The 27,414-nt window shown below is 45.5% G+C and overlaps 4 protein-coding genes across 5 annotated transcripts; 3 read left to right on the forward strand and 1 right to left on the reverse strand.

Annotated features, from left to right (window-relative positions):
* Positions 1 to 874: 874 nt before the first annotated feature.
* DENR (density regulated re-initiation and release factor) lies at positions 875 to 7,618 on the reverse strand. 2 transcript variants are annotated; one of them, XM_063415713.1, is made up of 8 exons: positions 7,407 to 7,618; positions 6,161 to 6,275; positions 5,433 to 5,452; positions 5,232 to 5,316; positions 4,530 to 4,619; positions 2,437 to 2,553; positions 1,818 to 1,957; positions 875 to 1,178 (listed from the first exon to the last, which is right to left on the reverse strand). In XM_063415713.1, the coding sequence occupies exons 1-8, from the start codon at positions 7,608 to 7,610 to the stop codon at positions 1,134 to 1,136; spliced, it is 816 nt and encodes a 271-aa protein (XP_063271783.1). In that variant the 5' UTR covers positions 7,611 to 7,618; the 3' UTR covers positions 875 to 1,133. The 2 variants fall into 2 exon arrangements, with proteins under 2 accessions (XP_063271783.1, XP_063271784.1); XM_063415714.1 differs by lacking the exon at positions 7,407 to 7,618 and adding an exon at positions 7,196 to 7,399.
* Positions 7,522 to 11,369, forward strand: GPN3 (GPN-loop GTPase 3). The gene is made up of 8 exons (XM_063415712.1): positions 7,522 to 7,656; positions 7,743 to 7,851; positions 8,538 to 8,705; positions 9,115 to 9,239; positions 9,752 to 9,867; positions 10,168 to 10,264; positions 10,635 to 10,763; positions 11,132 to 11,369. Exons 1-8 carry the CDS (start codon positions 7,609 to 7,611, stop codon positions 11,192 to 11,194), a joined length of 855 nt encoding a protein of 284 aa, XP_063271782.1. The 5' UTR covers positions 7,522 to 7,608; the 3' UTR covers positions 11,195 to 11,369.
* A 507-nt stretch (positions 11,370 to 11,876) lies between these two features.
* ARPC3 (actin related protein 2/3 complex subunit 3) lies at positions 11,877 to 16,809 on the forward strand. The gene is given in 9 exon segments (XM_063415711.1): positions 11,877 to 12,045; positions 12,048 to 12,173; positions 12,176 to 12,210; positions 13,252 to 13,351; positions 14,339 to 14,415; positions 14,679 to 14,747; positions 15,008 to 15,134; positions 15,439 to 15,533; positions 16,301 to 16,809. Coding segments are annotated over 9 exon segments (846 nt in total). The 5' UTR covers positions 11,877 to 11,891; the 3' UTR covers positions 16,364 to 16,809.
* A 1,391-nt stretch (positions 16,810 to 18,200) lies between these two features.
* On the forward strand, positions 18,201 to 26,960 carry ANAPC7 (anaphase promoting complex subunit 7). Its single transcript, XM_063416074.1, has 11 exons — positions 18,201 to 18,360; positions 19,386 to 19,572; positions 20,048 to 20,167; positions 21,231 to 21,342; positions 21,569 to 21,722; positions 21,827 to 21,969; positions 22,202 to 22,319; positions 23,076 to 23,272; positions 24,861 to 25,085; positions 25,504 to 25,654; positions 26,499 to 26,960. Exons 1-11 carry the CDS (start codon positions 18,260 to 18,262, stop codon positions 26,686 to 26,688), a joined length of 1,698 nt encoding a protein of 565 aa, XP_063272144.1. The 5' UTR covers positions 18,201 to 18,259; the 3' UTR covers positions 26,689 to 26,960.
* Positions 26,961 to 27,414: the final 454 nt, after the last annotated feature.

Raw genomic sequence — 27,414 nt, forward strand, 5'->3', positions numbered from 1 at the left:
CTGCTGGCGGGGCTGAGGCTGCTAGAAAAATGTGATAATTAATGATGTTGTTAATATGGGATGAGTAAGGACAAGGCCAGAATGTTAAGGGTTGGAGGCAACTTCCCTGTCCAGCATTAAACTACAGAGATGCCAGCAGCTCTTGAGATACACTATTCGCAATGACAGGGATGGAATTACCTCTCCAGATACACCCATGGTTTATAAACAGAAATCATCGAGAAAAGCAACTTCACAGGAAGAGAACAGAGCATCTGACACATCAACCCCTTGGCTTTCAGCTCACCGAGGTTCTCCTCGTCACTTCCAGGACTCTGTCACCAGGGAGCATTTATTGTTATTAACTGGAACAGTGAAACAAAAAGCACCAAATGGATGCTCGAGGCTGTTTGTGACAGCAGAGCTGGCTCCCCACCCCATCTGTTAACATGGCCTGTGGAATAGTGCTCACTACTAATTTGTGTTCATTACTACCATTCTTGAATGAGCAGCAGGTCAGAAGCATAAATCCAGTACAATTGCCTCACCTAGAAGCCCAGAAGAGTTTAGGAGAGCTTTGGAATTATGAAAATAGGATAAATTTCTAAGTCATATTCACATATTTCTCAGTGCTTCCACTTAATAAATAATTCAGTTGGCAGCGATGCAGAATGACCACTTCAGGATTCACTGTTCTTTCACTGCTAACAAACATTTAGAAGGTTTGTACTGTTCTGATTTCTAAAATTCTCTGCAGGTAAAAGTGTCTACATCAGCCACATGCCTTAAGCTCAGCAGAAAGGACAACAGATGGAAAACAAATTTTAATGGCTTAAATTCTTATTTTCCTGTAAGATAGGTAGAGGAAATGAGATATAAAAAACCTCAGAAACTATTCAGTGAGGAACAGTAATTTTATTTAAATCTACTTCATGCGTAAGCATGGTAGAACCCTAATTTAACTTTGGCAAATATCACAAAAAAACCACCCCAAAACAAACAAACAAAAACCCCCCAAGTAGCCTATACAGAACAGTGAGAATGCCAAGGATACGGGTTCTCCACAGTTTCACTGCAGAGCAAATGGATTTAGAAGCCTCACTTTTGCTATATCATTTATAACCATATAATTAAATAAAGGTAGTCTTCCACTATCACTTCTTGACTTCTCCAAGATCTTCAATGCTGTCATCATCCACCTGGGGAGAAAAAGCCAAAACACAGCAAATTAGTTGGTTTTTTTTTTATATATGCCTCCTTCAACGTGCACCCCTGTAAATGCAGTGAAGTGTGGGAGAAGTGAACAGCACCATTCCAGATCCTGCTGTAAATCCCATGTGAGTGACATGTGCTTACAGGACACAGCTGAGCCTGCAGGGCTGGGAATAAATGGAGTTAAACCATAAAGAATTCCACTTGGGAAATGCCAGGACAAGGCAGAGTCAGAGAAGGCCCTTGTCATTACAGTTCTCAGCCTTAAATTTCAGTCCAACCCACACAAGCTGATCTTTTCTGAAGCACAAATGCGTGGGGCTTGGGGCTTTTTTGTTTGTTTTAATTTTGCATATTTTAAGAGGTGCTGAAAAATAGGATGGCAATGTAAGAATACTTAGACACTCACTATTAAGAAATGGTCACAAAGAAGCCACAGATATTTGACAGCTGGATTTATTCTGACACGCCTCTCTCGCTGTGGGGTGGGAATGCAACAACTGCTCTTTTATTTTTGTGCACCAATCTGTGCTGCCAAAGGTGAAGCCCTTTCCCAAAACCATTGGAAAGTCACAAGCTAGTGTGGAAAAGTGTGTATCTTCCTGACAGAAGGAAGGGTTCATTACCTCAGGCCACTTCTCCTGGATTACATCAATAATGTCATCTGTAAAGTCCCCCTGAATGATGATTTCATCTTCTCCTGTTACTGAGGCACCGCAGGAAAATTTCTGAGCAAAAAACCTTTGTGCTTCCTTAAGATCAATTTCTGCCAAGGAGAAAATGGACAGTTTAAGTACAGTTGTTGTCATAAAAATATTTTCACAAGATTAAAACCAAAATCTTGTTTTAACTTGAAAAAGTAGTGGCACTTTACAGTTGAAGCTTTGCTAGACTTCCCATTGAAAGCCAAGTCTGTTGTTTACACCCAAAACATCTGACTCTACAAACCTATAAATGCCTCAAGGTAGAAATTGCTGAATGTCCTCTACACGTTCTGTTGACCTGGATCTGCACCATTTCAAAAAACCTGTAGCCCTCTTTGCTTGAAAAATCATGGCAATAAGTATCTTAATTATTTATCCCTGTGGGAAGTCAGTGTACTTTTGACATGCTTTGGGACTGCTAAAAACACCTTGGGGCTTTCACCTCACAGCTGGAAGCAGATTCCCCAGTGGAATACAAGCAAAAAAAAAAATCATGAGGTTAAAGGCAGGCACATCCAATACCAGGAAAACCCAAACTCACCAAACGTGGCGAGGCCACACACTCTTGTGACATATTTTTTCTTTGCTCTGGGAATTTTAGCTATCGTAACTTTCTGTGGCACAGTCTTCTTCTTCTGTTTTATCTGACCTCTTCCACCTTTAAAGCAGAGCATAAGGTTAGATGATTACTTAAATTATGTCATAGTTCATCAAAGAAAAAAACATACAAGCTCAGATTTTGTCCCCACACACAAGGAAACTGTTACCTCCCCAACACCGTTGGTAAACAAAAACATATTTTGCACATTGTCTGAGATTTACCATTATTTAAGAAAGATCCCAGGTCACCAAAGTCCAGTATTATGGGAAATAACAATATATACATGTCAAATGTGCATTCAAGCACAGGCTGCATAGCAGACTCCTATTACAATCAGCAAAAAAAGGCTTTTCCCCACACTTTACCAATCACTGTGTTTGCTCTACATTTACGTTGTTCTTTGGGAGTAGCCCTAGAAATAAACTTTTCTTTGATATTTTCCACAACTATTTTAACATCCTCGGGGTTTGTGTCCGAGGCAAAGCGAGCTGCTCATGCCCATTTCCTGAGGCCACAAGGCCTTGCTTTCCTCAGGCTGCTGGGTTTAACAGGAGATCAAGTTCTGTGCAGGACCCCACAAGGAACCAGACAGGGACAGGTGAGCCAGCAGCAAACCCCACAGCTCTGACACAGCAATTCCACATCCTCTAACACCACCCTGCCACTGCCTGCTCCTAGCACAGCCTGTGGGAACACTCCCCATATCAGCATTTCTGAGTAAAGCATGCAAAAGGTACATTCCACTCATTAGGATTCCTCAAGCCAGATTAAGATCTCGGCTGGCTTCGTGTACAGTCATCAAGTTATTCCAGGGTAGCCAAAGTTTCATGTTTCTGAGCCTTCTCAGCATGAAAACCTAAAGAATTTATGACAAGTAAACCAATCCCTGTCACTGTTTCTATTTCTAACACGCAGCACTTTCAATTCTCTTTTATTATAAATTGGTGTCTGATGATTTTAAGACAGTAAATTTCTCCCTTAATTTTTTTTCAGTGAGTTTTTAGAGTGTCTTATGAAGTTTGTGCTTGTTTTACCTCACACTCTTATGGTTACTCTTACACCATCCTACTTAACACCATACTTCAAGTTTTCAAGAAACTTCAGATTCTAGGAGAAATCACTAAATATTTTAAACACTATTATTTTAGAACCAAAAACCAGACTGAAAACTAATCATACCACCCCTAACAACAAATTAATGTTGAAATAAAACATCCTGAAACCTCTGGGAAAAGCATCCAACTTACAGAACACGAATTACAGTTGTCACTAGACATTGCTTGCTGAGAAGGTAAATTAAACTGGTTACAAAGATACAAAAAATAAAGTAAAAATATATGTGGCATAAAATATGAATATTACTGGGTATTAACTGTAATTTCTGGAGCATTACACACAACTGACACTGCACAGGCAAACGCATATTAACAACTCCAGCATTCTGATTTATGGTGGAAAATATGTTAATTAATTCAGCAGACAGAGCTCCAACGATCGAAGATAAAAGTGTGTTTAAAATGTTCCACATAACTTTATATCTTTCAAAGCTGGGTTTTGAAAATGTTTTTCATTAGTACAGCTGGGAAGAGACACAGCTGCTAATGGAGACACAGGTAATAGATTTAAAAGCATAAACCCAAATCCTGTTCCGTGACTAGAGAGAGGTGGAAGGAACAAAGGCAAAAGCAGAGTCATGAGGCATTAGCAGAGGGAAGCAGCCTTTGTTCCACTCTGCAAGCAGCCCATAAAGTGCTGCCCAGCAGGGCAGAGCATTCCGGGAGAAATGCCAGCTGATTTCAGGTGGGGAGGAACCGCTCCCTGCCCGAGTGTGACAGCGGTGACAGGGACAATGGATGCAGGTCACCTTTCCCTGCCTGGCCCTCCTGTCCAGCATCTCCACAAACCACAGGGAGGAAGATATTCCCTATATTCCAAATGCAAGGAATTCATGCCCTGCTCCAGACCAGCAGGTGAGAGACGGATGCCCCAAACTGCTTTTAAATCAGTACCACAATCAACTATTTAGACCTTGCCTCTCTTTTGTTTCTTCTTCTCCTCTTCTTCTCCTCCTCCCACATTTCCTTGGCCTTCTCCAACCCCAGCTTCCTGTTTAGGTGAATTTTCTTAAATGCAGCAGAAAGGAGTGAGGAGAGAAAAGAACAAAATTAGTGTTCAAACACGCCCAGCCTTACAGGAACAGAAAGTAAGGTACAGTGATATTTTGCTAAATCAGTAAATTATACTGAAGTGCAGCAACCCCTTTGATGATGCATGTTAGATCTTCATTACAGTATTTATAGAAATTAAGACCCCAGAAAAGCCTCAGCTCAAAGCTACAGTGACAATTTCAATAAAGGCTCCTACATAGAGAGACAAAAAATAATGTTAATATAGAAATTCCAAATACAAACAAGTAAGTTCCCCATTATTAATGACCTTCCTACAGCCATCCACTGTAGAGTGGACAAACATAAAATCCAATAAATTAACTCTGATGGGAAACAAGTGCATGGATTACTGTTTATGGCAGGAACCTTCAGAAAGCTCAAATATTATTAATAAAACCACAAACTGATTATTTAGTGTTTTCTGACATTAAAAAATCTATTTCACTGCATCCAAAGCATTAACTTTCACATCATACAGCAGGAAAAGGAAAGGGGTAAGAACTGGACAAGACATTTCTAAATATGTCCAAGGACACATATCAGTTAGAAAATAGAAAAGACTCTTACCTACTGTAAGTTTTGCAAACTCATCTGGAAAATTCTTTTCTAACCATTGTCTGCATTTAGTCACATCAGGCATGTATTCACAGTACTGGAGAAAAGCCATATGAATGTTGTTAGTGGAGAAATGACAGAACACATCACAAATACACCAAAATAGGGCATAATAGGACAGAAGGAAATTTGGGCAACAAAAAATTAACTCACCTCTGTTGGCAACGAACAGACTGGAGAAAAAAGGGGAAAAAACCAACAGATTACAAAAGGAATTTTTTACACTTTACCTTTTTATTTACAGCCTTAGTAATCACATTCTAAATGTTGTTTTAAAGTCAGGGATGAGTTCTTACATAATTTCTGGTTATAACCACACACTGACTCAAAAACTTTTGTTTGTTGGTGCCACTCCATATTTTAATTCCTCTCTCATTAGACCTGTGCTCACATGCTCTACATTAGGATAAAACCATCACAGCAAGAGCTGCCAGTCACTGAAGGAAGGGGAGGAGATGGGGTTGGGGTAAGCTACAGAACAAAACACCACTTCTACCTGAGGCAAAGAGACACAGAATGAAACACCAGGTGGTTTTTCCCTTCTCCAAGAGCTGCCAATGTCCCAAAGAGGGGACCCCAAACCAACTGTGCAGACTTCCACACAAACAGGGCTGTTTCCTACTGCCCTGCAACTATTCCAGTCTGAAGCAAAGGGACATTCCTATCTAAAAACACACCTGCCAAGATTACTTACTTCCCTTTAAATTCCACCCACATAACTACAAACATAACGAGAAATGGATACTTCTAACCACAGTCCAGCAATTTAATGTATTCCATTTCTTGCTGTCGTACTGGTGTTCAGAGGCCTTTTCTGGCTTTAGTGGCAGGAAGAATCAGTGCTCCCCTCCTTTCCCACCCGGGCAGCTCCCAGGACTTGCCTCCGCAGTAGAGGACCCGCAGCGGGTAATCGGCGTCTGACCGGGCACCGCTCCTGCCGTCCCCTCTGCAGTCAGGGACCACCGGCTCTGCCACCTCTGTGGCCATGTCACAGGCCTGGGGGGCACAGGGGGACAAAATCAGTCACATCCCTCCCAACCCAGCGAGAATCCCAGAGGAAATAGGTGCGAATGTCAAAAGAGTGTGAGAGATCGGGGAGAAGGAAATGGGAATCAAAAATAATGAAAACGTGGGGGAAATGGCTACAAAGTCCACCAGGCTGTATTGGAATGCTGGCACATGAGGGGAAAGAAGCCAAAATGCCACAAAATGAAGAAAGACTGTTCAGAAACCCGCATGGAATTACAGAACACGCTGGGTTAAGGACAATGGGAAGTATCATGTTAAATCAGTGGCACACGAACAGTGGGGGCACTGGGGGCAGGTACCTCTCGCATATTAGCAAAGGAAAGGGGTCATTTAAATCAGTGCCTGCAGAGTCACAATCTGATCCAAGAACACTGGGAAAAAAAAAAACAGAGCATGAAAAAAGGGAAGCAAATTCAAGCCACTAATGGATTTAATAGCGGTTTACACACACGCTTTCAAGCAAGGGACTTAAAAGACAGGAGCCAACAAGGAAAGAGTTTGGAACACACAGGAAATCCCCCAGGACCATGGGAACAAACAGGATATGTGTGAGGGAGCTTGGGATGTGGTACAAGCTGTGCTGAGCAGGGAGGAATGCTGAGGGAAAATTCCAGAGGAGGTGGGTTGAAGGCAGGACAAGGACAGGTGGTAGATGGGCACAGTGAGGGTGAGGATGCTGCCGTGCTCAGGAAGAGCCCAAATGAGCGCGGGAGTGCCGGGGGCAACACTGAGGGTGGGTCGGGGAAAGGTGCTGGGACACCAGACATGGTGGGGATCACGGACACGGCGGGATGGGGGAGCTGGGGGGATTTGTGGGGCAGACTTGAGGGGATGGGGGGAGCCGAGGGGATGGAATGGGGGGAGCCGAGGGGATGCGCTTCGGGTACCTGAGGAGGGGCGGGCTCGCAGGGCGGGGCAGTGCCGGGGCTGACGGAAAGGAGGGCGCCGGGAGGATGCTCGGTACAAGCTCCGGGGGGATCGCTGCGAGGGGCGGCAGCGCCGCGGCTCCGGAGGAGAGGGAGCGGGCGGGAGTGGGAGCTGGCAGGCGGGGGCTGAGCGGAGCGGGGCGGGGGGACCCGGGGGCGGTGTCGGTGTTACCGGAGGCCCCTCGGGCCGCGGCGGGTCCCGGTCCCTCACCGCGCGCGCACGTGCGCCCGCCCCAGCGCCGCCGTCTCGCGAGAGGGGCGTGCACGGTTTGACCCCGCCGGCTCGCCGTACCGCGGCGGGCGCGGAGCCGTCACGGGGTTTGGCCGAGCTACGGAGCGCCGCAGCGGCCACTTCCCGCCGGGCCGCCGCAGCCATGCCGCGGTACGCGCAGCTGGTGATGGGCCCGGCGGGCAGCGGGAAGGTGAGCGGGGAAGGGCGGGGAACGAGGGGCGGCGGGAGCCTCCTGACGGCTCCTGACGGCTCCTGACGGCCGTGTGTGCCTTGCAGAGCACGTACTGCTCCACCATGGTGCAGCACTGCGAGGCGCTGGGCCGCGCCGTGCAGGTGGTGAACCTGGACCCGGCGGCCGAGCTCTTCAGCTACCCCGTCATGGCAGGTGAGCGGCGGCCCCCGGCGGGCTGCCGGACAAGCTCTGTTGCTCTAAAACGGGGCTCATGCAGCAGTGGGGGAAAATCTTGGAAAACTGTGTCAACAAAATGATGTGTAGTCTTTATATCAGTGAATAATTCTAGTGTGGTACCAAATGGTGCCTGTAACAGAGATTGCAGTCTTATAATAGAGATAACTTCCCTGCATCGGTGACTGTTGCCCTGTGCCACTCGTGCTTAATCCCTGTATTTAACTCCACCAGTGATTGGTATGTACTGGCAGATGCCTCAGTGCTGAGAACAACAACAGTGTTTGTCTGGACAAAGATGATAAGAAAAGTGCATCTTGACCTGGCCACATAGCTGAGATGCTTTCAAGAGAAGAGATTCATTTGAAGATCCAGGACTGTAAGAGGAACATCTGGGGAATGAGCTGTTCCCCAGACAATCACCAAGAACCCTCAAAAAACTCCCCCCTAGATAAGTCTGGGGAAGCATTTAGCATATATTTATGTGGGGAATTAAGGAATTTGTGTAAGTTTCATGAACATCACCTGTTTTGTTTGGCTCCTGTGCCTGTGCCCGAGAGATCCCCCTGCACTCATTGCTGCTGTAAAGTTGTGTTGGTTTTCTCAGCTCCCAAACTGCCTGCAGAGCTCAGCTCCTGGCTTTGGTGACGTTTGTGTTGTCGCAGACATCCGCGAGCTGATAGAAGTGGACGATGTCATGGAAGATGAGTCCTTGAGGTTTGGCCCCAATGGTGGCTTGGTGTTTTGCATGGAGTACTTTGCCAATAACTTCAGCTGGCTGGAGGAGAGCCTGGGGCACGTGGAGGATGACTACGTTTTGTTTGATTGCCCAGGTAAATACACGCCAATGTTTTGGTATCTCTCTTCATAAGCATTGGAAAATTCGCGTATTGGCAAATTTGGTTGTAGATGGTCGTGATAATTCCTGTTTTGTTGAGCTGTTAACAGTTGTCAGAGTCACCTTCAGTTGTGAACTTGGTCCTGGGCTGATCTGGGTGACTGCACAGATGTTTGGTAGCATCATGATCTGTGGCAACTGCAAACTAACACTAACTGAGACCAAAGGAGGAAAAAACCCCTTTTGTTTCTTTTCCACTTCACCCAAACACAGTCAGAGCTGCCTGAAAAGAGGGTGCTTTCCTTATCAGTTTTTATTTGAGTGCAATTCCCATATCTACATATAACTGGAGTGTTCCTGTTTGCTTCACATTGGTACCTGTTAATATCCTGAGTGTGCCCCAGGTCAGATCGAACTCTACACACACCTGCCAGTGATGAAACAGTTGGTGGAGCAGCTGCAGCAGTGGGAATTCCGTGTCTGTGGAGTTTTCCTTGTGGATTCTCAGTTCATGGTGGAGTCTTTCAAGGTATCTATTTGAAACCTGTTGATAAAAGTTCATTTTTCTAAAGAACAACAAGCCTGAGCCATTCAGGGAGCTGGATTTGCCCAGAAGAAAAATTGCCAAGTCCAGGGAGATGTGGTTGCTGTCATCAGCTGCCTGGAAGTGCCTCTGTTGGAGGAGCCAGACAGCTGCTGTGGAACCACAGGAGAATTTAGGTTGGAAGGGACTTCTGGAGGTTTTCTCAGATCCCAAAAATAAGCAGGCCACTTTCCCCATTAGCAGTAACTGTGCCAAGAAGGGTTTTGGTTTTCTTAATGCCCTTTTCAGTGCCAGATCCATATTTGAGGCTCCAAAAATTTTGCGGGGAGGGGGGTACTTGGCAACTCCTTTTTCCAACAGAGAGAATGATTCCTCTTATGGCTTTGTGTCCCATGTTCCACATATTCATTACCAGATTTGGCCTGTGGTTGAGTGTCCTGTGTGTTTGTGTTGTGTTTTTTCTGTACTTTAATACATCATTTTTCATCCTCTTCAAGTTTATTTCTGGAATCCTGGCAGCTCTCAGTGCAATGATATCTTTGGAGATTCCACAGATTAACGTCATGACCAAAATGGATTTGCTGAGCAAGAAAGCCAAGAAGGAAATAGAAAAGTAAGTTCCAAAAAATTATTTACTCTGTAGTATAATATACTGAGGCAGAGTTCACTGAAAGATCAGTCTAATGTTTCCCACAATTAAAACATACTCTTTTGGAATGGGAGAAGATGGATTTTGTTTCTTTCGAACAATAGTCTTTAAACATCTGGGTAGGATGCTTAGTTTAGTCAGAGTCAAAAGAATATCTCCATGTTTGTACTGATCTCTGGATTTGTCTGTAAATAATTATCTTGGATCTTCTGTGTCATTCTGAATGCCAGACTTTCAGTGTTGATGGTGACTTTGTTTCTCCAGGTACTTGGATCCAGATATGTATTCTATGATTGAAGATTCTACAAACATACTGAAAAGTAAAAGGTTTAAAAAACTGACCAAATCTATATGTGGATTGGTAGGTATTTTGCTTTTGAACTGGTACCTTAAAATTCACTATCACTTTTGCCTCTTTCAACTCAGATCTTTATTTTTTCAGATTAGCATGAGATTCTTGATGCTACTGATATGATACTCTTGATATCTAGATTATAGCCAATACATTTTCTTTGAATTCTGTTGGTAATTTTGGGAATTGGCTTTTGCTGCTGTGTAGAACTTAGGACTGGTAGCCAGGTGTTCTGAGTAGGGAATTGCCATTGGTTTGCAGTGTGACTTTAATGGTATTTTAGGAGCCCAGACAAGTGTGGTTTAAGTGGCTGAGAGGGCTGTGATGGAGAATTAACTTTCTGCATTTCCCCACCAACTTCCTTTGAATCCTTCTGTAGATTGATGATTATGGTATGGTTCGATTCCTGCCTTTGGATCGCTCTGATGAAGAAAGTATAAACATTGTTCTGCAGCACATAGACTTCACCATTCAGTATGGAGAAGATCTGGAATTTAAAGAACCAAAGGTAAGGGACTGTTGGTGAGAAGATGAAAATTTAGAAAGTATTTGTAATATAAATATGTTCTTTGCCTTGCTAATAAATTGTCTAAGTGCAGTTCAAAATAAACCATGTTTAGTCACTCAATGCTTGTATCATCTTCATTTAGTTATAAAAGTGAAATTCTTTAATATCATCTCGCATATGCAGATTGATCAGAGGGTTGTTTAAAAGTATTGCTTTGGCTATCAAAATTAACAGAGTTTTAACCTTCAAATATCAGAAAGGACCACTGAGATCACTAAGATTTTTTCCTGCATGACTGTTCAAAATCCCCTGATGATTCCTCTATTCAACCCAGGAAGGCTTATATTTTTCTGGGGTTTTTTTGACAGGAATGTGAAGAAGATAAATCTGCTCTTGTGGATGAATTCTTTCAAGATCATGTGGATGAGTGAAAAACATCTTCAAACTGGGAGGAAAATACTTTGCTTTTGGTAAAAAATGAAATTAAAAAACCCCAATCCCTACACAAACACACTTCATGTTTTATCTGTAAAATAATGAATATTTATAGTGGAGAGTGAGTTACATGACCTTGTAACTATTTTAATAAACTTTTTTTTTATTATGCTTGTGTGTGTTATAAAATACATATGCCAGAACTAAAAGCAGAGCTGGAACTGGGCAAGAGGTTCAACAGACCAGCAAATCCTGCATCGCTAGAGGAAAAGGGCTCAGAAAAATCTCTATGTGGCAGCTCTTGAGTTGGCTGAATTAAACGATTCAAAAGTTGGGGAAACCACCACGGTTTAAATCACCTCCAGACTGTCAGTGAGAAGTGCCATGCTTAGGGTGTGGTGGAAGGACAAACCCCAGTCCTGCAGTTGAATTATTGTGACTCATCTTCCAATCCTCCCCATTCTGTCTCCCTGACTCATGCCGGGAGTCAGATACCCGAGACAAATTCAGCAGCGCTGGGTCACAGGGAATCGCCTGATAGCGACTGGAGTGTGCACCTTAAAACACTGTATCCCTCTGAACACAACGCGTGTGGACCCTCTGGTGCTTCCTTACACGAAGAGCCCCGTGCCGCCAGCTGGGCTGTGCTGGAAACACAGAAGGGAAAAGCAGCTGCGAGCGAAGCATCCCGGAATGCCCCGAGCGGGCGGTGCCCGACAAGAGCGCTCTCTCCCGGGATCCCCCCGGTACCGGCAGTGCCCTGGTAGAGCAGTGCCCCTCCGTAGCCCTTTCCATGTACGGGCAGTGCCCGAGCACAGCGGCGCCTCCCGCGTTCCCTTCCCGGTGCGCCCCTCCGGGGCGGTGCACGGCTCCCGCTTCCCCTCCTGGCACCGCCTCTGCCGCTGCCTCATTTCCTGGAGCTTACGCGGAGGAGGAAGCTCCGTGCCTGCTTTCGTGCCCGGTTCTCCCCGCTCCCCTCCCGCCGAGCCGCCTCCTGCCCTTCGAGATGCCGGTGAGCGGCTCCGCGCCCGGCGCTGCGCGGCCCCGGCGGCGGCAGCGCGGGCAGGGGGGCGCGGGGCGGCGGGGCCGGGCCGGGCCGGCGGGGCCATCCCGGGCCGGGGAAGGGGCTCTGCTGCGGCGTCCGCCCGCGGGCACTGCCGGGGGAAAGGGGCTGCAGCTGCGGGAGCGCTGCTGAGAGCGGGGAATGGCTCTTATGGGAGGCTGCTGCAAGGCCAGCGCCTTCCTCTTCCTCTTCCTCCTCCCCCTGCCAGGGATCCACCCGCAGCCGGGAGGGTGCGAGCCCCGGCAGCAGCGGGGAACAGCAGGGCTTTGCTCTGCCTTTGTGCACACCACCTTCCCCTCAGTGCAATAAACTGCGTTTTACACCCAGGCCCCCCCAGTCACATCCTCCTCTGCCTCCCACAAAAGGTTAGGTTGTGAGATGAGGGATTCCCAGTGGCCTGGTACAGCACCCAGGAAACGTTTAGAGAGTGCCTAAAACTAAACTCATTAGTTGTTTAAAATCGGTTTTCCAGGAAGAATTTGTTACATGCAGAAAGCTGGTTTGTTTTTCACTTAAATCAGTTTTGTTGGTTTTTTTTTTTTTTTATTGCATTAAGCCTGGCTTTATTTGTAATTATCTACTATTAATAGCCGGACATAGAAATAAATTACATATTTTTTAATGACCAGCTAATTTTCAGTGCAATGCCCCAGAACTCAGGCAGGTGAGCGGAGCTGTTACCCCTTGATGCTGCCAGGATGGGGTCAGGCAGCCTGGGGATGAGCTGTGCCTGCAGACCAACAATATGGATTTATCCCATCTCCTACCACAGTGCCTGCAAGTGGTGCTGCTTTCCTGGCATCCACCAGAGTGGCACCAAGATCTGGACATAAATAGAAAATAGCAATTGTTTGTGCAAGGAAAAAATGCTGGAAGCATCATAATGAACTAGGCAGTGACTCCTGTTTGATGAGGACATGGGGGACACATGATTGGATATGGAAATGTCTATTTTCAGCAGGATCAATAACCAGCTCTCCCTGTCTCTAGGCTTACCATTCCACTTTAATGGACTCAGACACCAAGCTAATTGGGAACATGGCACTGTTACCCATCAGAAGCCAGTTCAAGGGCCCAGCACCTCGAGAAAGTAAGTTTATAATAATCTCTGAATTACTGGATGTAGCTCATCATCTCAGGGGTTCCTCTAAGCCAGCCCCAGCAAGAGTGATGAGAAGAGTCACTGGTGGGATGTGGAAGGCTTTGCAGTTTAGAGAGGAGGAAAGTTTTCAACTTCAGTTGTGCAAATCATAGAAAATAATTATGCACAGATAATTGTGCTCCGTGTTCTGCTGAATTCCTAGTTTCAGTAATCCGAACCTGTGGTTGCTGTTCTGGTGCTTCCCCCGGTGTCTCGCTGTGCTCGTGGGCAGGGTTTGAGGAGGCTGTGGTGGTGTGAGGGCTCAGTGTCAGAGGAAATGAGGGTTTAGCTGCAGAGAACTCGCGCCTTGGGGCTGCTCTGAGGGACAGCAGCACTTGAGGGTTCAAAACTTGGGGCTTCAAGAGCTGAAGTGAAATTCCAGGCACCCTGACAGGGCCCACAGGGGTACAGATTTCCCTTCAGCATGTGAACTTCCCAGGCAGGGTGTTCCCCAGAAATGCAGCAGTTCCTTTTGGAAATGGAAGTGTTTCTGGATTTAAGCAGTCTTGGATGGTAGCAAAAATCAGCTTGTCATTGTGTTCTGCTCCCCTCCTTTATTTGAAGAGGATAATGGAACCTGAGTGATTGTGCTGGTGTGCTTTCTCCAAAAACATTTTTTCTATCCTTTTATGATGTTAAAACCTTGATGAGTTACTCAAAAGTGGTAGAAAAATGGGGAACTGCTGAGTTGCTGCCGTTTGTGAAGTGACATATCACAGGGGAAGGAGAAGGGAGTAGGAAGCTTAAATATTACAATCTGAACTCATTGTGTTTCAGAAGTTTCTGTTACGTGGTGCTGGCTTCTGCTTTTTTGTAAAAGCCATGCTTTTGCTTTTGCAATAATCCTTATTTGTGTATTTGTGTATTTCAGTGAGTAAAGTTATGACAAATGTAGTGTAACTACACTGCTTAACTCTGTATCTCTTTTTTTATTAGCTAAGGACACAGATATTATAGATGAAGCCATCTACTACTTCAAAGCTAATGTTTTCTTCAAAAATTATGAAATTAAGGTAATTTTTTGAGATACTGAGCATATTCTGGTTCTTTGGAGGGTTGATGCTGTGAATATAAATTTATTTTCAAGGAAGTAATTCTAGAAGATCACAAAAACTCCCCTTACACTTAATCCTTAAAGTTGGGTAAATGTCATGAATTGCAAATTTCTCTCTCATGGGGAAACTATAGCCTAAAATGGCTTGAATTCATTTCTGTTTCAGGCTTTATCAGTTCCACAAAGTCCTGCAATCTAAGAGTTCCTGCTCTTGTTTTGCAGAATGAGGCTGACAGAACACTGATCTATGTGACCCTCTACATTTCTGAGTGCCTGAAAAAACTGCAGAAGGTAAGGAAACTGAATTTCTGTGCAGGTGGGAAAGTCTGAGGATTGTTCTGAGGAAAGGATTTCCTGATATTCTCCTTCCAGAGGAACAAATAATCCTGTTCACCCCAGTTGTCAGACCCTCAAATACTCCAAGGCTGTGGATGTGCTGTGTTGCTCTTCTTGATGAGTTTTCATGTTTCAGATTTGTAAAATATTTGGGTCTAGTGCTCTGCCAGCTTTTGTTCATAACTGCTAACCCATTGTTTGCCTGGTTCTTCCAGTGTAACTCCAAAGGCCAGGGAGAGAAGGAAATGTACACACTAGGAATCACTAACTTCCCAATTCCAGGGGAGCCTGGCTTTCCACTGAACGCCATTTACGCCAAACCTGCCAACAAGCAGGAGGAAGGTAAGGCTGACCCAGGGCCTCTGAGGGTCACGCTTTACTAGCTGCACTTAGAATAATCACTGTTAAAACTAAATCTTCTAAATCTGCAGTCTGTCTTCTGAAGGCAGCACAGGCTGGATTTTCTCACCTTGAGGATTCCCCTGGTTCCATAGATAAATTGGGCAAATCAACTCAGCCAGCTGGGAGTCCCTGCAGATGTGGAACTCCCTCCCTGTTTTAACCAGTGATGTCTGCTGCCTCCCAGTTAAATCCAGTTTGAGCTGGTGCTGCCCAGTTTACCCTGGTTTTACTGTGCTGCTTTCAGAGGTGATGAGGGCCTACCTGCAGCAGCTGAGGCAAGAGACCGGCCTTCGCCTTTGTGACAAAGTGTTTGATCCCCAGAGTGACAAGCCAAGCAAGGTGAGAGTCCAGGGGCAGCACCACAGAGTTCATGAGAGGTTGGGGGAGGTTTTTCAGCCACCTGTGGAGAGAAGTGAGATGATGGGGTGAAAATCAGGGGTGGGTGACCTCAGGCAACCTGTCTGATTTTACAGTGAAATGGCAGCTGCAAGTTACCAATTAATTTAGTCTAACGTGATATGACAGTGAATGCCAGTCTGGGTTCCTTTCAAAAGCAGGGCAGCAGTAAGAGGGGTCTGGTTCAGCTCTTCAAAGCACTGCACATCTGCTCCTGGCTGGGGGTGCAAATGGAGTTCATGAGAGGTGCTGTTTGTCTTCCCAGGCAGTTCTGATCTGAGAGCTGCTTTGAAGTCGATTGTTTTGCCTCATATCCAGATGGAAAAAAAATCGCTAATCAATGAATGAGTCACCTCCTGAGTGTTCACACGTTTCATGTGCAAATTTGACTGCGTTTAATGTCGAAGTTACTTAGGCTAATTTAGTTTCAAAGGCATAGATTCCTGATGCATTATGATTGTATTGGAATAAAATATAATAAAGGTAAAATAAGAGAAAGTAGAATTTCCCATTTTAATTCAAAGTCCTGCAATATGAACTCATTGTGTCCATTCCTATTGTCTTGTTCACCTCAATTCCAGTAGAAACCAGTGTGGAAAACTGTGTATAAAACTGGAGCCTTAATATTTGTTGTGTATCAGAGATGGAATACTTTAAAGTCAATGGAAACCACTTCTGCAGGTTTTCTGACTCTGTGCTTCCTTCTGCAGTGGTGGATCTGCTTTGTGAAGAGGCAGTTCATGAACAAGAGTCTCTCAGGCCCTGGGCAGTGAAGCAAAGTGGCAACAACTTTAAGCATTTCCACAGCAAGATGTTCAAGTCTTTTGCCTTTGTTTTGGATACGTTTTGTACCAAGGAAGAATTAAGTGCTTATGAAGTTAAAAAAAAAAGAAAAAAACCAAACCTGTCAATGAGTGATAGAGGGAGGGAGAGCAAAAAGATAAGTTGTGTAAGCAAATATTATTAAGCTGGTGCTTAATAAGTGATTTCTAACGTGCTGTTTCAGATGCAGGCTGCTTTGTAATCGTGGCTACAGCATTTAAAACAGGGCTTGTATTTAAGAGAAGAAATGGGCTTGGCTGTGGGGCAGGGGAGCTGTGTTATTGCTCTGCTGGCTGGAGTCTGGGTGTCGTATGTCCAGGGAAAACAGACCTCTCACGCTGTGTTGTCCAGTGCGGTGATTTTTACCTTGTTTTCAATAAAATTCGCTTGTAATTAATGTGGTAACTACTGTGTGTCTTATGGACGGCCTTCAAAGAAATCAAAGAGGGTTTGTTTTGTTTTTGGGTTTTTTTGTGAAAGGCTTTGGGGTGACCTAACTGTGGCCTTCCAGGACTTGAAGGGAACCAACAAGAGCCTGGAGAGCCAGGACAAGGGGGAATGGCTTCACACTGACAGAGGGCAGGTTTGGATTGGATTCAGGGAAAGAAATCTTCCCGGTGAGGTTGGGGAGGCCCTGGCACAGTTTGCCCAGGGAAGCTGTGGCTGTCCCACCCCTGGAAGTGTTTAAGACCAGGCTTGGAGCAACCTGGGACAGTGGAAGGTGTCTCTGCCCATGGGTGGAACGAGATGATTTTTAAGGTCCTTTCCAACCCAAGGCATTCTGTAATTCCACGATTACTGTGTGACATTTATCAGTAGGAAGTGAATCATTCTCACTGAGAACTGGGATTAACACAGGACCTTCAGTTTGCAGCCATTTACCTGTTAATTTAGCAGTCTGTCTCCACAGGGCTGTGTTCTCAAAATCCCTTTACAGGGTAACACAGGCAGATCCCACACGCCTGGGTCTGTGGCTGCCTTCCTGATTCAAACACTCACAAACTGGTAAAATGCAGCTGTTCTCATGATTTCTGGAAGAACACAAATCCACTTTTAGTTTATTCAGGTTTTGCTCCTTCATGGCAGGACTCGTGTCACAGTCACCACACACTTTTAATGTTTCCTGAAGCCCAGTGCTGGTGATTTTTGGCTGCCTGGTGTATTTGTCTGCTGACAGTTGCGTTACTCTCCCAATAGCATTGATGCCATGTCCAAACTGAAAATTCTTACTGATTCCATTTTCAGGAATGGGGATAGCCATGTTTTAAAATGTTTTTGTAATAAAGGTGGGAAAATAAAGTTTATGATTCATCTCTCAGTCTATCCTTGTAGTTAACAGTAGGCCTAGTGAGGCATTTTCCAAAAGAAATGTAGGTTGTGAAAGATCTTTCTCCTCTGTCACCAATTTTTATAGGCAGGAGCATCTTTATCTTGTTGACCGCAGTCACATTTAGCTGCAGCAACTATCAGCGTATTGACAGGAGGACAAGGGGAGCTGTGGAGGCACGGGGAGTGTGTGTGTTACACCAGAACACTCATAGGGGAGCGGCTCCCCTCGCAGCGCTGCCCGGGCCCCGCTCTCCCCTCACGGCGCTGCCCGGACCCCGCTCTCCCCTCACGCCCGTTCCCGCCTCCCCGGGGGGGGTCCTCAGCGCGGGCTGCCCTCCGCGCGCCTGCCGGGCCGCGCGGGCAGTGCCTGGGCCGCCTGCAGGCGGCGGCGCGCGAGGACCCCTCGGTGGCGCCATTTTGGAGTGGCGGCGGCGGCGGCTCCGTGCCCGGTGCCTCTCTCGGGGTCTCTCCCGGTTCCCCCACCCCCGTCCCGTCCCCTCCGCCCCGCCGGCGGCAGCATGAGTGTGGTGGAGCACGTTCGCGAGATGGCGGCCGCCGGGCTGCACTCGAACGTGCGGCTGCTCAGCGGGCTGCTCCTCACCATGAGCGGCAACAACCCGTGAGTGCCCCGCCGGCAGGGGGGCGCGGCGTGTGGGGGGAGCGGGGCCGATTTTGGGCTGTCCCTGTCCTGTCCTGTGCCCCTGCCGGGGATGGAGCCCGCCTCTCTTCGGGTATCGGCATCAGCGTTCCTTTGGGGTGCCCGCTGTATGGGTGTCCTGGCACAGAATCACAGAATCACCGAAAGGACCTTGAAGATTGTTGTTTCACTCCTCCTGCCTTGGGCAGGGACACTTGCCACTATCCCAGCTTGCTCCAAGCCCCGTCCAGCCTGGCCTTGGACACTTCCAGGGGTGGGGCAGCCACAGCTGCTCTGGGCACCCTGTGCCAGGGCCTCCTCACCCTCACAGGGAGGAATTTTTCCTCATGTCCAATCTAAACCTGCTCTTTGTCAGTGTGAAGCCATTCCCCCTTGTCCTGTCACTCCAGGCCTTTGTAAGTTGTCTCTCTTCATGCTTTTTGTTGGCTCCCTTGAGGTCCTGGAAGGCCACAGTTGGGACATTTGGTCTGCACTCGTACTGAGAGTGTTTTAAAGGGGGTCTGTATAGTGTGGGAATGGGGATTAAGACCACAACAGCTGTACAAGGAGCTGGGTTGCCTTTTAAACTTGAATCCATTCAAAACCCCCTCTGTTCTGAAATCTGAACAGGCAGAATGCTGGATCCTTACCTGATAAAAAGTGAATGGATCCTAGGAGAAAGCTGAAGCAGTGGACATTGAGAGCCTGTGGCTGTTATGGAAAGGATGGGGGCAGTGGCCAGGCAGCCAAACATTGAGCTGCTGTTGCTGGTGAGGTGTCAGGAGCGGCTGTTGGATTTGTTTGTTTACAGATAAAGGAAATTGGTGAGATAATCCCTGTGTGAGGAGTCAGTGCTGTTACTCAATGGTCCTTGCAGGGCAATGAAGAAGGTACAACAGTTGCAAGTTGAAGCCAGACAAACCAAAGCTACAGATACTTTTCATCTGTAAGGTTTTGGTTCTTGTGCAGCCATTTGATCTCTTCCTTTCTGCCTGCATTTCTTGTAGGGAGCTGTTCTCTCCCTCTCAGAAGTACCAGCTCCTTGTCTATCACGCAGACTCCCTCTTCCATGACAAGGAGTACAGGAATGCTGTCAGCAAGTACACAATGGCCTTACAGCAGAAAAAAGCCTTAAGTAAAACCTCCAAAGTCAGACCTTCTACTGGGAATGCTGCATCAACACCCCAAAGCCAGGTATTTAAGAACTGATAATGTGCTGCATCAAGTGATCACATTCCCCCTTCCAGTTAATGTTGCTGACTCAATATTCACAGAGTCACTGAGGCTGGAAAAGATCCTTAAAACTGAATCCTTGCCAAATCCATCACTAACAGCATCCCTGGGCATTGCCTTTACATGCCTGTTTAGTATCTTAGATTGTGCATTTATCATGTCAAATAAACCTGACATTTATGGCTAATTAGTTTGATAATATCTGTGTGGTGTTTTCTAATGCAAAACTTAACATGGTCTCCAATGGGAAATTTTTCTGTCTGTGCACTTCATACTTTTAATTTGAAGACAGGAACAATAAGAACTAGCAGTGAGTTGCATTGTTAACTTACATGCACCAGATATTTTTCAACACAGTATAAATACTTACGAGGAAACCTTATTAGAAGTTTCATACCTGATTAAAACCAATTTAAATCTTTCTTTTTTGTTTCAGTGTTTACCGTCAGAAATTGAAGTGAAATACAAAATGGCAGAATGTTACACAATGCTGAAGCAAGATAAAGATGCCATTGCTATTCTTGATGGGATTCCTTCCAGGCAGAGAACTCCAAAGGTGAGTTCTGGCAGGTTCTTGTCACAGGTTCTTGGTCTGTGTGTCTGTAGGGCAGAACATAGTATATAGGTTTAATGGCATGATGTCTTTTTCTTTTGTTAAATATTGTTCAGTAGCATTTCCTAATTTAAAATTAACTGATTTGGACCCTTTTCTTTAAAATCATCCCAATTTTGTATTTCATCTGTTAGAAAGAATTAAAAAAAAAAAAAGAAATGTTTTGAGCACCTTTATTAAGGTCTTGTATAGCTGGACCAATGCCAAATCCTTGAAAGGCTGGAGACTTTGGCAAGTAGAAGGTTTGCCAGTGCTCCATCTTTTAAAATCTTTTAATCCTTTTCAACAACAGTTTAGATAATGTTAAATATTTAGATCCCTTTGTGGTCTGCAGTGCCAAATCTGTGGAGTCTTTGCTTGCTGGCTCTGTTACTCAGAAGGGTTTAAAAGATTAACACATCAGATCAGTCAACTGTGTTTCGTGTTAAATTGTCCTAAAAGTGTTCATGGCTTAAACTTCAGTTAATGTCAGAGTGTTCTGACCAACTCACAGAACAGAAAAAGAAGAAAAGATTGAGAAAAGCAAACTTTTTGCCTATATAGGCCAGCAAATGAAAGTGCTGCAGCAGAAACCAGCTATTTGTGTTGTGAGGAGCTCAGATAATTTCTGTTCTTTGGTCAATCACGGCTTCATTCAGAAGCTGAATGGAAACTTTCTCTCCTTGCTAAGCTAATTCAAACACTTCCATGGATACAGAGAGATTCCTGGAAGGGACTGATTAATGGATGTACAGATCCTTCTTGGTATAAGAGCACTTGCCCATCTTTTGATTTCAAGGTGCACTGTGCCCGTACAAAAGAGTGCAGATTTTATTTCTGTATTCAGGAAAAAGCCACAATTTCATTTTGTACTATATGGTACCTCAGATTGTTCTCAGAAATGCAGGTTATTTTGTCTTCTGCCCAGAACAGAGGCAAGCAGGCTTGAGGACAGACTTGTGACCTCTCTTAATGATTCTTTCTCCCTCCTCACACTGAACTGTCCCCCCATTTCTGTCGTGTGCAGATCAATATGATGCTGGCAAATCTCTACAAGAAGGCAGGGCAGGAGCGCTCCTCGGTGACGAGCTACAAGGAGGTGCTGAGGCAGTGCCCCCTGGCCCTGGATGCCATCCTAGGTGGGTGTCTGCACTCTGTGAGCCCTGCAGAGTTCACTGGTAAAATTTAATTACACTTCTGTAACTGTCTTGTGTTTGCGTGTCACACCCAGGTTGTAGAAATTGTAACAAGCCTTGTAACCAGCTGTTTGTGCTTGTCGAGGGTGGAAGTTTCTGCTCCTCAAGACAATTTGTATCAAAAGCAGTTTTGGGTGGCTTAAATTGATGTGTGAACTCTTCTAACCAGGTTTGCTGTCCCTGTCGGTGAAGGGAGCAGAGGTGGCCTCCATGACCATCAACATAATCCAGAGCATTCCCAACCTGGACTGGCTCTCTGTGTGGATCAAGGCATACGCCTTTGTGCACACTGGAGACAACACCAGGGCAATAAACACCATTTGGTAAGAGTGGAAAGGGCGTGGTGCAATCAAATCATGTATAAATTCATATATATGATGATATTCAAAATGTTATGTATAAATAATGGGCATTTTTTCCCTTTAAGCTCTTTAGAGAAGAAGTCATTGCTGAGGGATAATGTGGACTTGCTGGGGAGCTTAGCAGACCTGTACTTCAGAGCTGGAGACAATAAAAACTCAATCTTAAAATTTGAACAAGCACAAATGCTGGATCCTTACCTAATAAAAGGTGAGTAAACTGTGAGAGAAGGTTGACCTGAGGAGTATCAGCCACATGCAGTAAAATATTGTATATTGTTTAGCCAGCTTTCAGTTCAGAACTGACATTCAGAAGCTGCATGTCTCGAACCCTCCCAGGTAATCGCACAGTTTAAAGTAGGTGTTTGTGGCTTTTGTGGCTTTTTTTTCCTTGTGAATGAGCTCCCATTTGCTGGGGATTGATCCTTGCTGTGTCTCTTTAGGGATGGATGTTTATGGTTATTTATTGGCGCGCGAGGGGCGGCTGGAGGATGTGGAGAACCTGGGCTGCCGGCTCTTCAACATTTCTGACCAACACGCAGAGCCCTGGGTGGTGTCTGGGTGAGTTGTTCTCTTTCCTTTCTCACCTCAGCTCTCAATTTTTGGTGAATGTGGTGGGTTACAGCTGACACACAGTGGGTTCAGCTTGGTTTGTTCAGAAGGTGCTTTTCTTTCCTGTCTGTTCCATTCTTGGATAAGCTAACTTATGTTAGCTCTCTGTAAATATCTGTGGGGTTTTTTTCTGTATGTTAACTCTATTAGAGTTACACACCTGTGCAATAGTAACAATATATTAAATAGTAACAGTTTAAATACTTATACTATTTTTTTTTAAATGTCTGAAGACGTTCCTTGTTGCACTGGTTTTTCTGAGATTTTTTAAAGCCTTCTACTTGCTTCTAAGATGGTGTCAGTTCTTTAGTTACTGTGCAATATTAAGGGTCAGTTTTTCACTTTCTCACACTCTGGAACATAAACAACCTTTCTTGTTTTTGTTCACTGTCCTTTGCTTACATATTTCCAGCCTGAAAATAATGTTGGTTGACAGCTGGTCTGGCCAGCGGGGTGAAGGGGTAGTAACCCCAGAAGCCAATCCATAACCAAACCCACAAAATTATAAAATGAAAAGAAATAAACAGGCTAGGTCCCTTTTCTGGGGAGCAGCTTTTCACTGCAGACCTCCGCCTCCGTGTTGTTGTTTTTGCGTTCAGGGCAACAGTTCTTCTCTTTAATTCAAATGCGAGAAGCTCAAAACCCCCGTGACTACACCCAGGCCCCGCAGGCAGCACATTTACAATCCCTCTCCTTTTTCTGTAGGTGTCACAGTTTCTACAGCAAACGATACTCGCGTGCCTTGTACCTGGGAGCCAAAGCCATCCAGCTGAACAGCAACAGCGTGCAGGCCCTGCTGCTGAAGGGAGCGGCCCTGCGCAACATGGGCCGCGTGCAGGAGGCCATCATCCACTTCCGCGAGGCCATCCGCCTGGCGCCCTGCCGCCTCGACTGCTACGAGGGTGAGCTGCTGCAGCTGCTCCCTGCAGGGCTGCTGCCGTGGGGCAAGGGCATGGACAGCAGCTCTTTCCTCTTGTTGGCTTCCTAGTAAATTGTTATCACCCCAAAACCTGTGAGGTGATCAGGCGAGGGATGTGAGAGAGCGCGTGCTCTCTTAGCAGGGCTGCTGCCATGGGGCAAGGGCATGGACAGCAGCTCCTGCCTCCTGTTGGCTTCCTGGTAAATCGCTGTTACCCCAAAAACCTGTGATGCGGTCAGGCGAGGGATGCGAGGGAGAGCGTGCTCTCTCTGCAAGGCTGCTGCCATGCTGGTGATGAGACAAGGGCATGGACAGCAGCTCTTTCCTCTTGTTGGCTTCCTGGTAAATTGTTATCACCCCAAAACCTGTGAGGTGATCAGGCGAGGGATGCGAAAGAGCGCGTGCTCTCTTAGCAGGACTGCTGCTGCGCTGCCATGGGGCAAGGGCATGGACAGCAGCTCTTTCCTCCTGTTGGCTTCCTAATAAATCATTATCACCCCAAAACCTGTGAGGTGATCAGGCAAGGGATGCGAGAGAGCCCGTGCTCTCCCTGCAGGGCTGCTGCCTTGGGGCAAGGGCATGGACAGCAGCTCCTTCCTCCTGTTGGCTTCCTGGTAAATCATTGTTACCCCAAAACCTGTGAGGTGATCAGGCAAGGGATGCGAGAGAGCACGTGCTCTCTCTGCAGGGCTGCTGCTGTGCTAGTGATGGGGCAAGGGCATGGACAGCAGCTCTTTCCTCCTGTTGGCTTCCTAATAAATCATTATCACCCCAAAACCTGTGAGGTGATCAGGCAAGGGATGCGAGAGAGCCCGTGCTCTCCCTGCAGGGCTGCTGCCTTGGGGCAAGGGCATGGACAGCAGCTCCTTCCTCCTGTTGGCTTCCTGGTAAATCATTGTTACCCCAAAACCTGAGATGTGGTCAGGCGAGGGATGCGAGAGAGCGCGTGCTCTCTCTGCAGGGCTGCTGCTGTGCTAGTGATGGGGCAAGGGCATGGACAGCAGCTCTTTCCTCTTGTTGGCTTCCTAGTAAATCATTATCACCCCAAAACCTGTGATGTGATCAGGCGAGAGAGCATGTGGATTTATGAGAGTGATTTTCAGAGCAGGGTTTTCTTGGGTTTTGTTTGGTTTAATCTGGATGTAAACAAACTTAGGTGTTTAGAGCAGCTCACTTTTGGGTGATGATGTTAACTGATGGTTAGTTCTGTTGAGAGCTTTGTTTTGTCATATTTGTTTAAATATTTAAATCTTGTTGATCTCAACGCAGCTTCAAGCAGTGAAGAGTCCATGTGAAGTGTTAATTCTCTCAGTTTTGGAATTGGACAAAAACATTAGATTAGGTGTACTTTGCATTGGGGTTTTTTTCAGTGCCCGACCATTAATAAATATCAAGTCAATCATCTGTAGAATGAGCCTGTTGACATGCATAGAGTCACTTTCTCAACTGCAATTTGTATTTGCTTATTGGAGTATCAGCTGTTCAGCACCTGAGTGCTACTAATAACAGTGAGGGGTGATTGCCTGTGGTGCTGACTCAGTCCCTGAAGCGTTTCCATGTCACATCACCAGGTCTCATCGAGTGTTACCTGGCATCCAACAGCATCCGTGAAGCCATGGTGATGGCAAACAACGTGTACAAAACCCTGGGGGCAAACGCACAGACCCTCACCCTGCTGGCCACAGTCTGCCTGGAGGACCCCGTCACGCAGGAAAAGGCAAAAACCCTGCTGGACAAAGCTCTCACACAAAGACCTGACTACATCAAAGCTGTGGTGAAGAAAGCAGAACTTCTCAGTAAGTTCCTTTTTCCCCTGTGTTGGTTTGTTTAAAGAGACCCTTGTACATAGAAGGGAGTTCTGGAGCCTCATCGATGGGAAGGATGTAACAGTGGTGATACAGTCCAGGGGTTTGTCAGTTCTATCCTGAAGGAAAAATCACAGGAATTAATTGCATCCAGCAGCTGATATTGCACTTAAAGCAATTGCAAACAAAATGTTTTGATTTCAAAGTAGATGTAACTGTGAATGTAACAGCTATTGCAACAAAAAGTCATTGTTTAGAGTCAATCTTGAAAGAAGTAGAGCACTGCTGTCCTCCCTGCTGACAGGTCTAGAGGGACAAATAGCCTTGTGTTGAGGAGACTGTGAACACTGTGACTTTTTATAGATTAGTCTCAGCTATTGATTAAACCAGAAGTTTTGCCTGTGAACAGGTAGAGAGCAGAAGTACGAGGACGGGATTGCCTTGCTGAGGAACGCCCTGGCCAACCAGAGCGACTGCGTCCTGCACCGCATCCTGGGGGACTTCCTGGTGGCTGTCAACGAGTACCAGGAGGCCATGGACCAGTACAGCATAGCCCTGAGGTACAGTACTAGCCCCATAGCCTGGGACTGCAGGGGCTCTGTGATCAATCATCACTGCCACTGATCAGCTGCTGATTGATTGGGATCAGAATCAGAGGTGCCTTTGTATCATCCTCCTTAAAACAAGCAAATCCACACAAATGACTCCCTGTTCATGAGCTGGTTGGTGTTAAGACTTGGAACTGAGAGGAGCAAAATTAATGCTCAATAGGCTTGTGATTCCTTGACTAACAAAAGGATTAAAGCATGGGATTATTTATAGTTATTAATTATTTTATGGTCAGACTTTAGGATCCATTCCTTTGCTTTGGAAGGTGCATATGAAAATGAGTTTTTCGATAAATTTAAACAGTATGATTCAACTGAGTATAATCTAAATGCTATTTTAGGGCGTTACTTTGTTAAATATTCCCATGTTTTGATTGCAACATCTTCAATTTGCCTTAAATCCAGCACATTATGTCCGCTGCAAACTTGCATAGCTTAATCAGGTCAGCTGGTTTTTGCCTGCATAGATTATATTTAGTCAGAGTCATTTAAATTTTTACTGCTTCCATGTTACTTTATAATTAGTATTGTTGGGAGAGGTGACTAAGTTTTCTGGAAGAGTGGGATGTTTAGATAAATGCATTCTTGGGGATCAGAAGTGTTTTATAAAGAGATTTAAAACTCAGTGTTACAGCAGCTCAAGGGGAAGTTGCATCATTATCTAAAATAAGCTTCCTGATGATGTTAAACAGGAAGTGTAGACAACAGGATGAGGTTTTATTGTTACTCTTTACACTGAGGCCACAAAGAGAAAAAAATTTTCAAGACAATGCTTTATTTTTCTTCCTTTCTTCAGTTTGGATCCAAACGATCAGAAGTCCCTGGAAGGATTGCAGAAAATGGAAAAAGAGGAAAGTCCAACAGATGCCACCCAGGAAGAAGATGTGGATGACATGGAGGGGAGTGGAGAGGAAGGGGACTTGGAGGGCAGTGACAGTGAAGCAGCTCAGTGGGCAGATCAAGAACAGTGGTTTGGGATGCAGTAAAAGCTGCTGCTGCTCCTTTTGGCACTTGAACACACCACTAGGGCCACTCTCCTCAGAAGAACAGAAACTATGAATTTTTTTTCAGTAACAAAGGACTTTGTTTTCATTTTTTTAATAGACTCTGAAACCAGTTAATAGTTCTGTACATCTCAGTACTGTGGAGATTCTTGATGCTTCTTATTTATTAAGTGTAAGGGACTAACTGCGTCTGAAGTTATTTGCAACTTTCATTTTGAAAAATTCCTGCTAAAACTAAAACCATCAGAATCTGAGGTGTGTAATGAGCCTGTTGTTTGTGATGAAAACAATGTCTGAGTTCTGTTCAGGGCTAAATGTGCTTGGGCAAGTTGTAAATACAATGGTTTATACTCCTTTTTGGGAAAGGTCTTGCTCATTTGTATGCAGCCATTTGAGTCTGGGGGAGCTCCTTGAGTGTGGCTGAAAGCAGCACTTTTCTTTTGCTGTGTTTGTTGAATTAATTTGTCTTTTTCTAGGGCATTACCTGTGCTGTCCAGGATAAATTTGGCACAATAGGCAACTTGGACTTCCAGGACTCTTTTTGTAGCTGACTGATTTCTCTATGTACAGAACTGAGCCAGAGGTGGAGAATTAAAGTCACTTCTTCATCCCTTACTAAACCCTGCAATCACTTGAAGTCTGTACACGAGCATTCATTTTAAAATGCAGTTTAGTTTTATTTCAGGATGTTCCTGGAAGGTTTTGCAG

Source organism: Prinia subflava, chromosome 19 (genome assembly GCF_021018805.1).
Source record: "Prinia subflava isolate CZ2003 ecotype Zambia chromosome 19, Cam_Psub_1.2, whole genome shotgun sequence".
NCBI classification, from domain to species: Eukaryota; Metazoa; Chordata; class Aves; order Passeriformes; family Cisticolidae; genus Prinia; species Prinia subflava.

Excerpts from the sequence above, each read along its gene's own strand:
- GPN3 (XM_063415712.1), top strand. The coding sequence starts at position 7,609 with ATGCCGCGGTACGCGCAGCTGGTGATGGGCCCGGCGGGCAGCGGGAAG. Across the intron at positions 8,706-9,114 it reads CGTTTTGTTTGATTGCCCAG|GTCAGATCGAACTCTACACA; the intron begins GTAAATACACGC and ends AGTGTGCCCCAG. Across the intron at positions 9,868-10,167 it reads GCCAAGAAGGAAATAGAAAA|GTACTTGGATCCAGATATGT; the intron begins GTAAGTTCCAAA and ends TTGTTTCTCCAG.
- DENR (XM_063415713.1), bottom strand. The coding sequence starts at position 7,610 with ATGGCTGCGGCGGCCCGGCGGGAAGTGGCCGCTGCGGCGCTCCGTAGC. Across the intron at positions 5,317-5,432 it reads TCTGTTCGTTGCCAACAGAG|TACTGTGAATACATGCCTGA; the intron begins GTGAGTTAATTT and ends GCTTTTCTCCAG. Across the intron at positions 2,554-4,529 it reads GAAGAAGAAACAAAAGAGAG|GTGGAAGAGGTCAGATAAAA; the intron begins GCAAGGTCTAAA and ends TCTGCTTTAAAG.
- ANAPC7 (XM_063416074.1), top strand. The coding sequence starts at position 18,260 with ATGAGTGTGGTGGAGCACGTTCGCGAGATGGCGGCCGCCGGGCTGCAC. Across the intron at positions 18,361-19,385 it reads ACCATGAGCGGCAACAACCC|GGAGCTGTTCTCTCCCTCTC; the intron begins GTGAGTGCCCCG and ends CATTTCTTGTAG. Across the intron at positions 21,343-21,568 it reads GGCCCTGGATGCCATCCTAG|GTTTGCTGTCCCTGTCGGTG; the intron begins GTGGGTGTCTGC and ends TCTTCTAACCAG.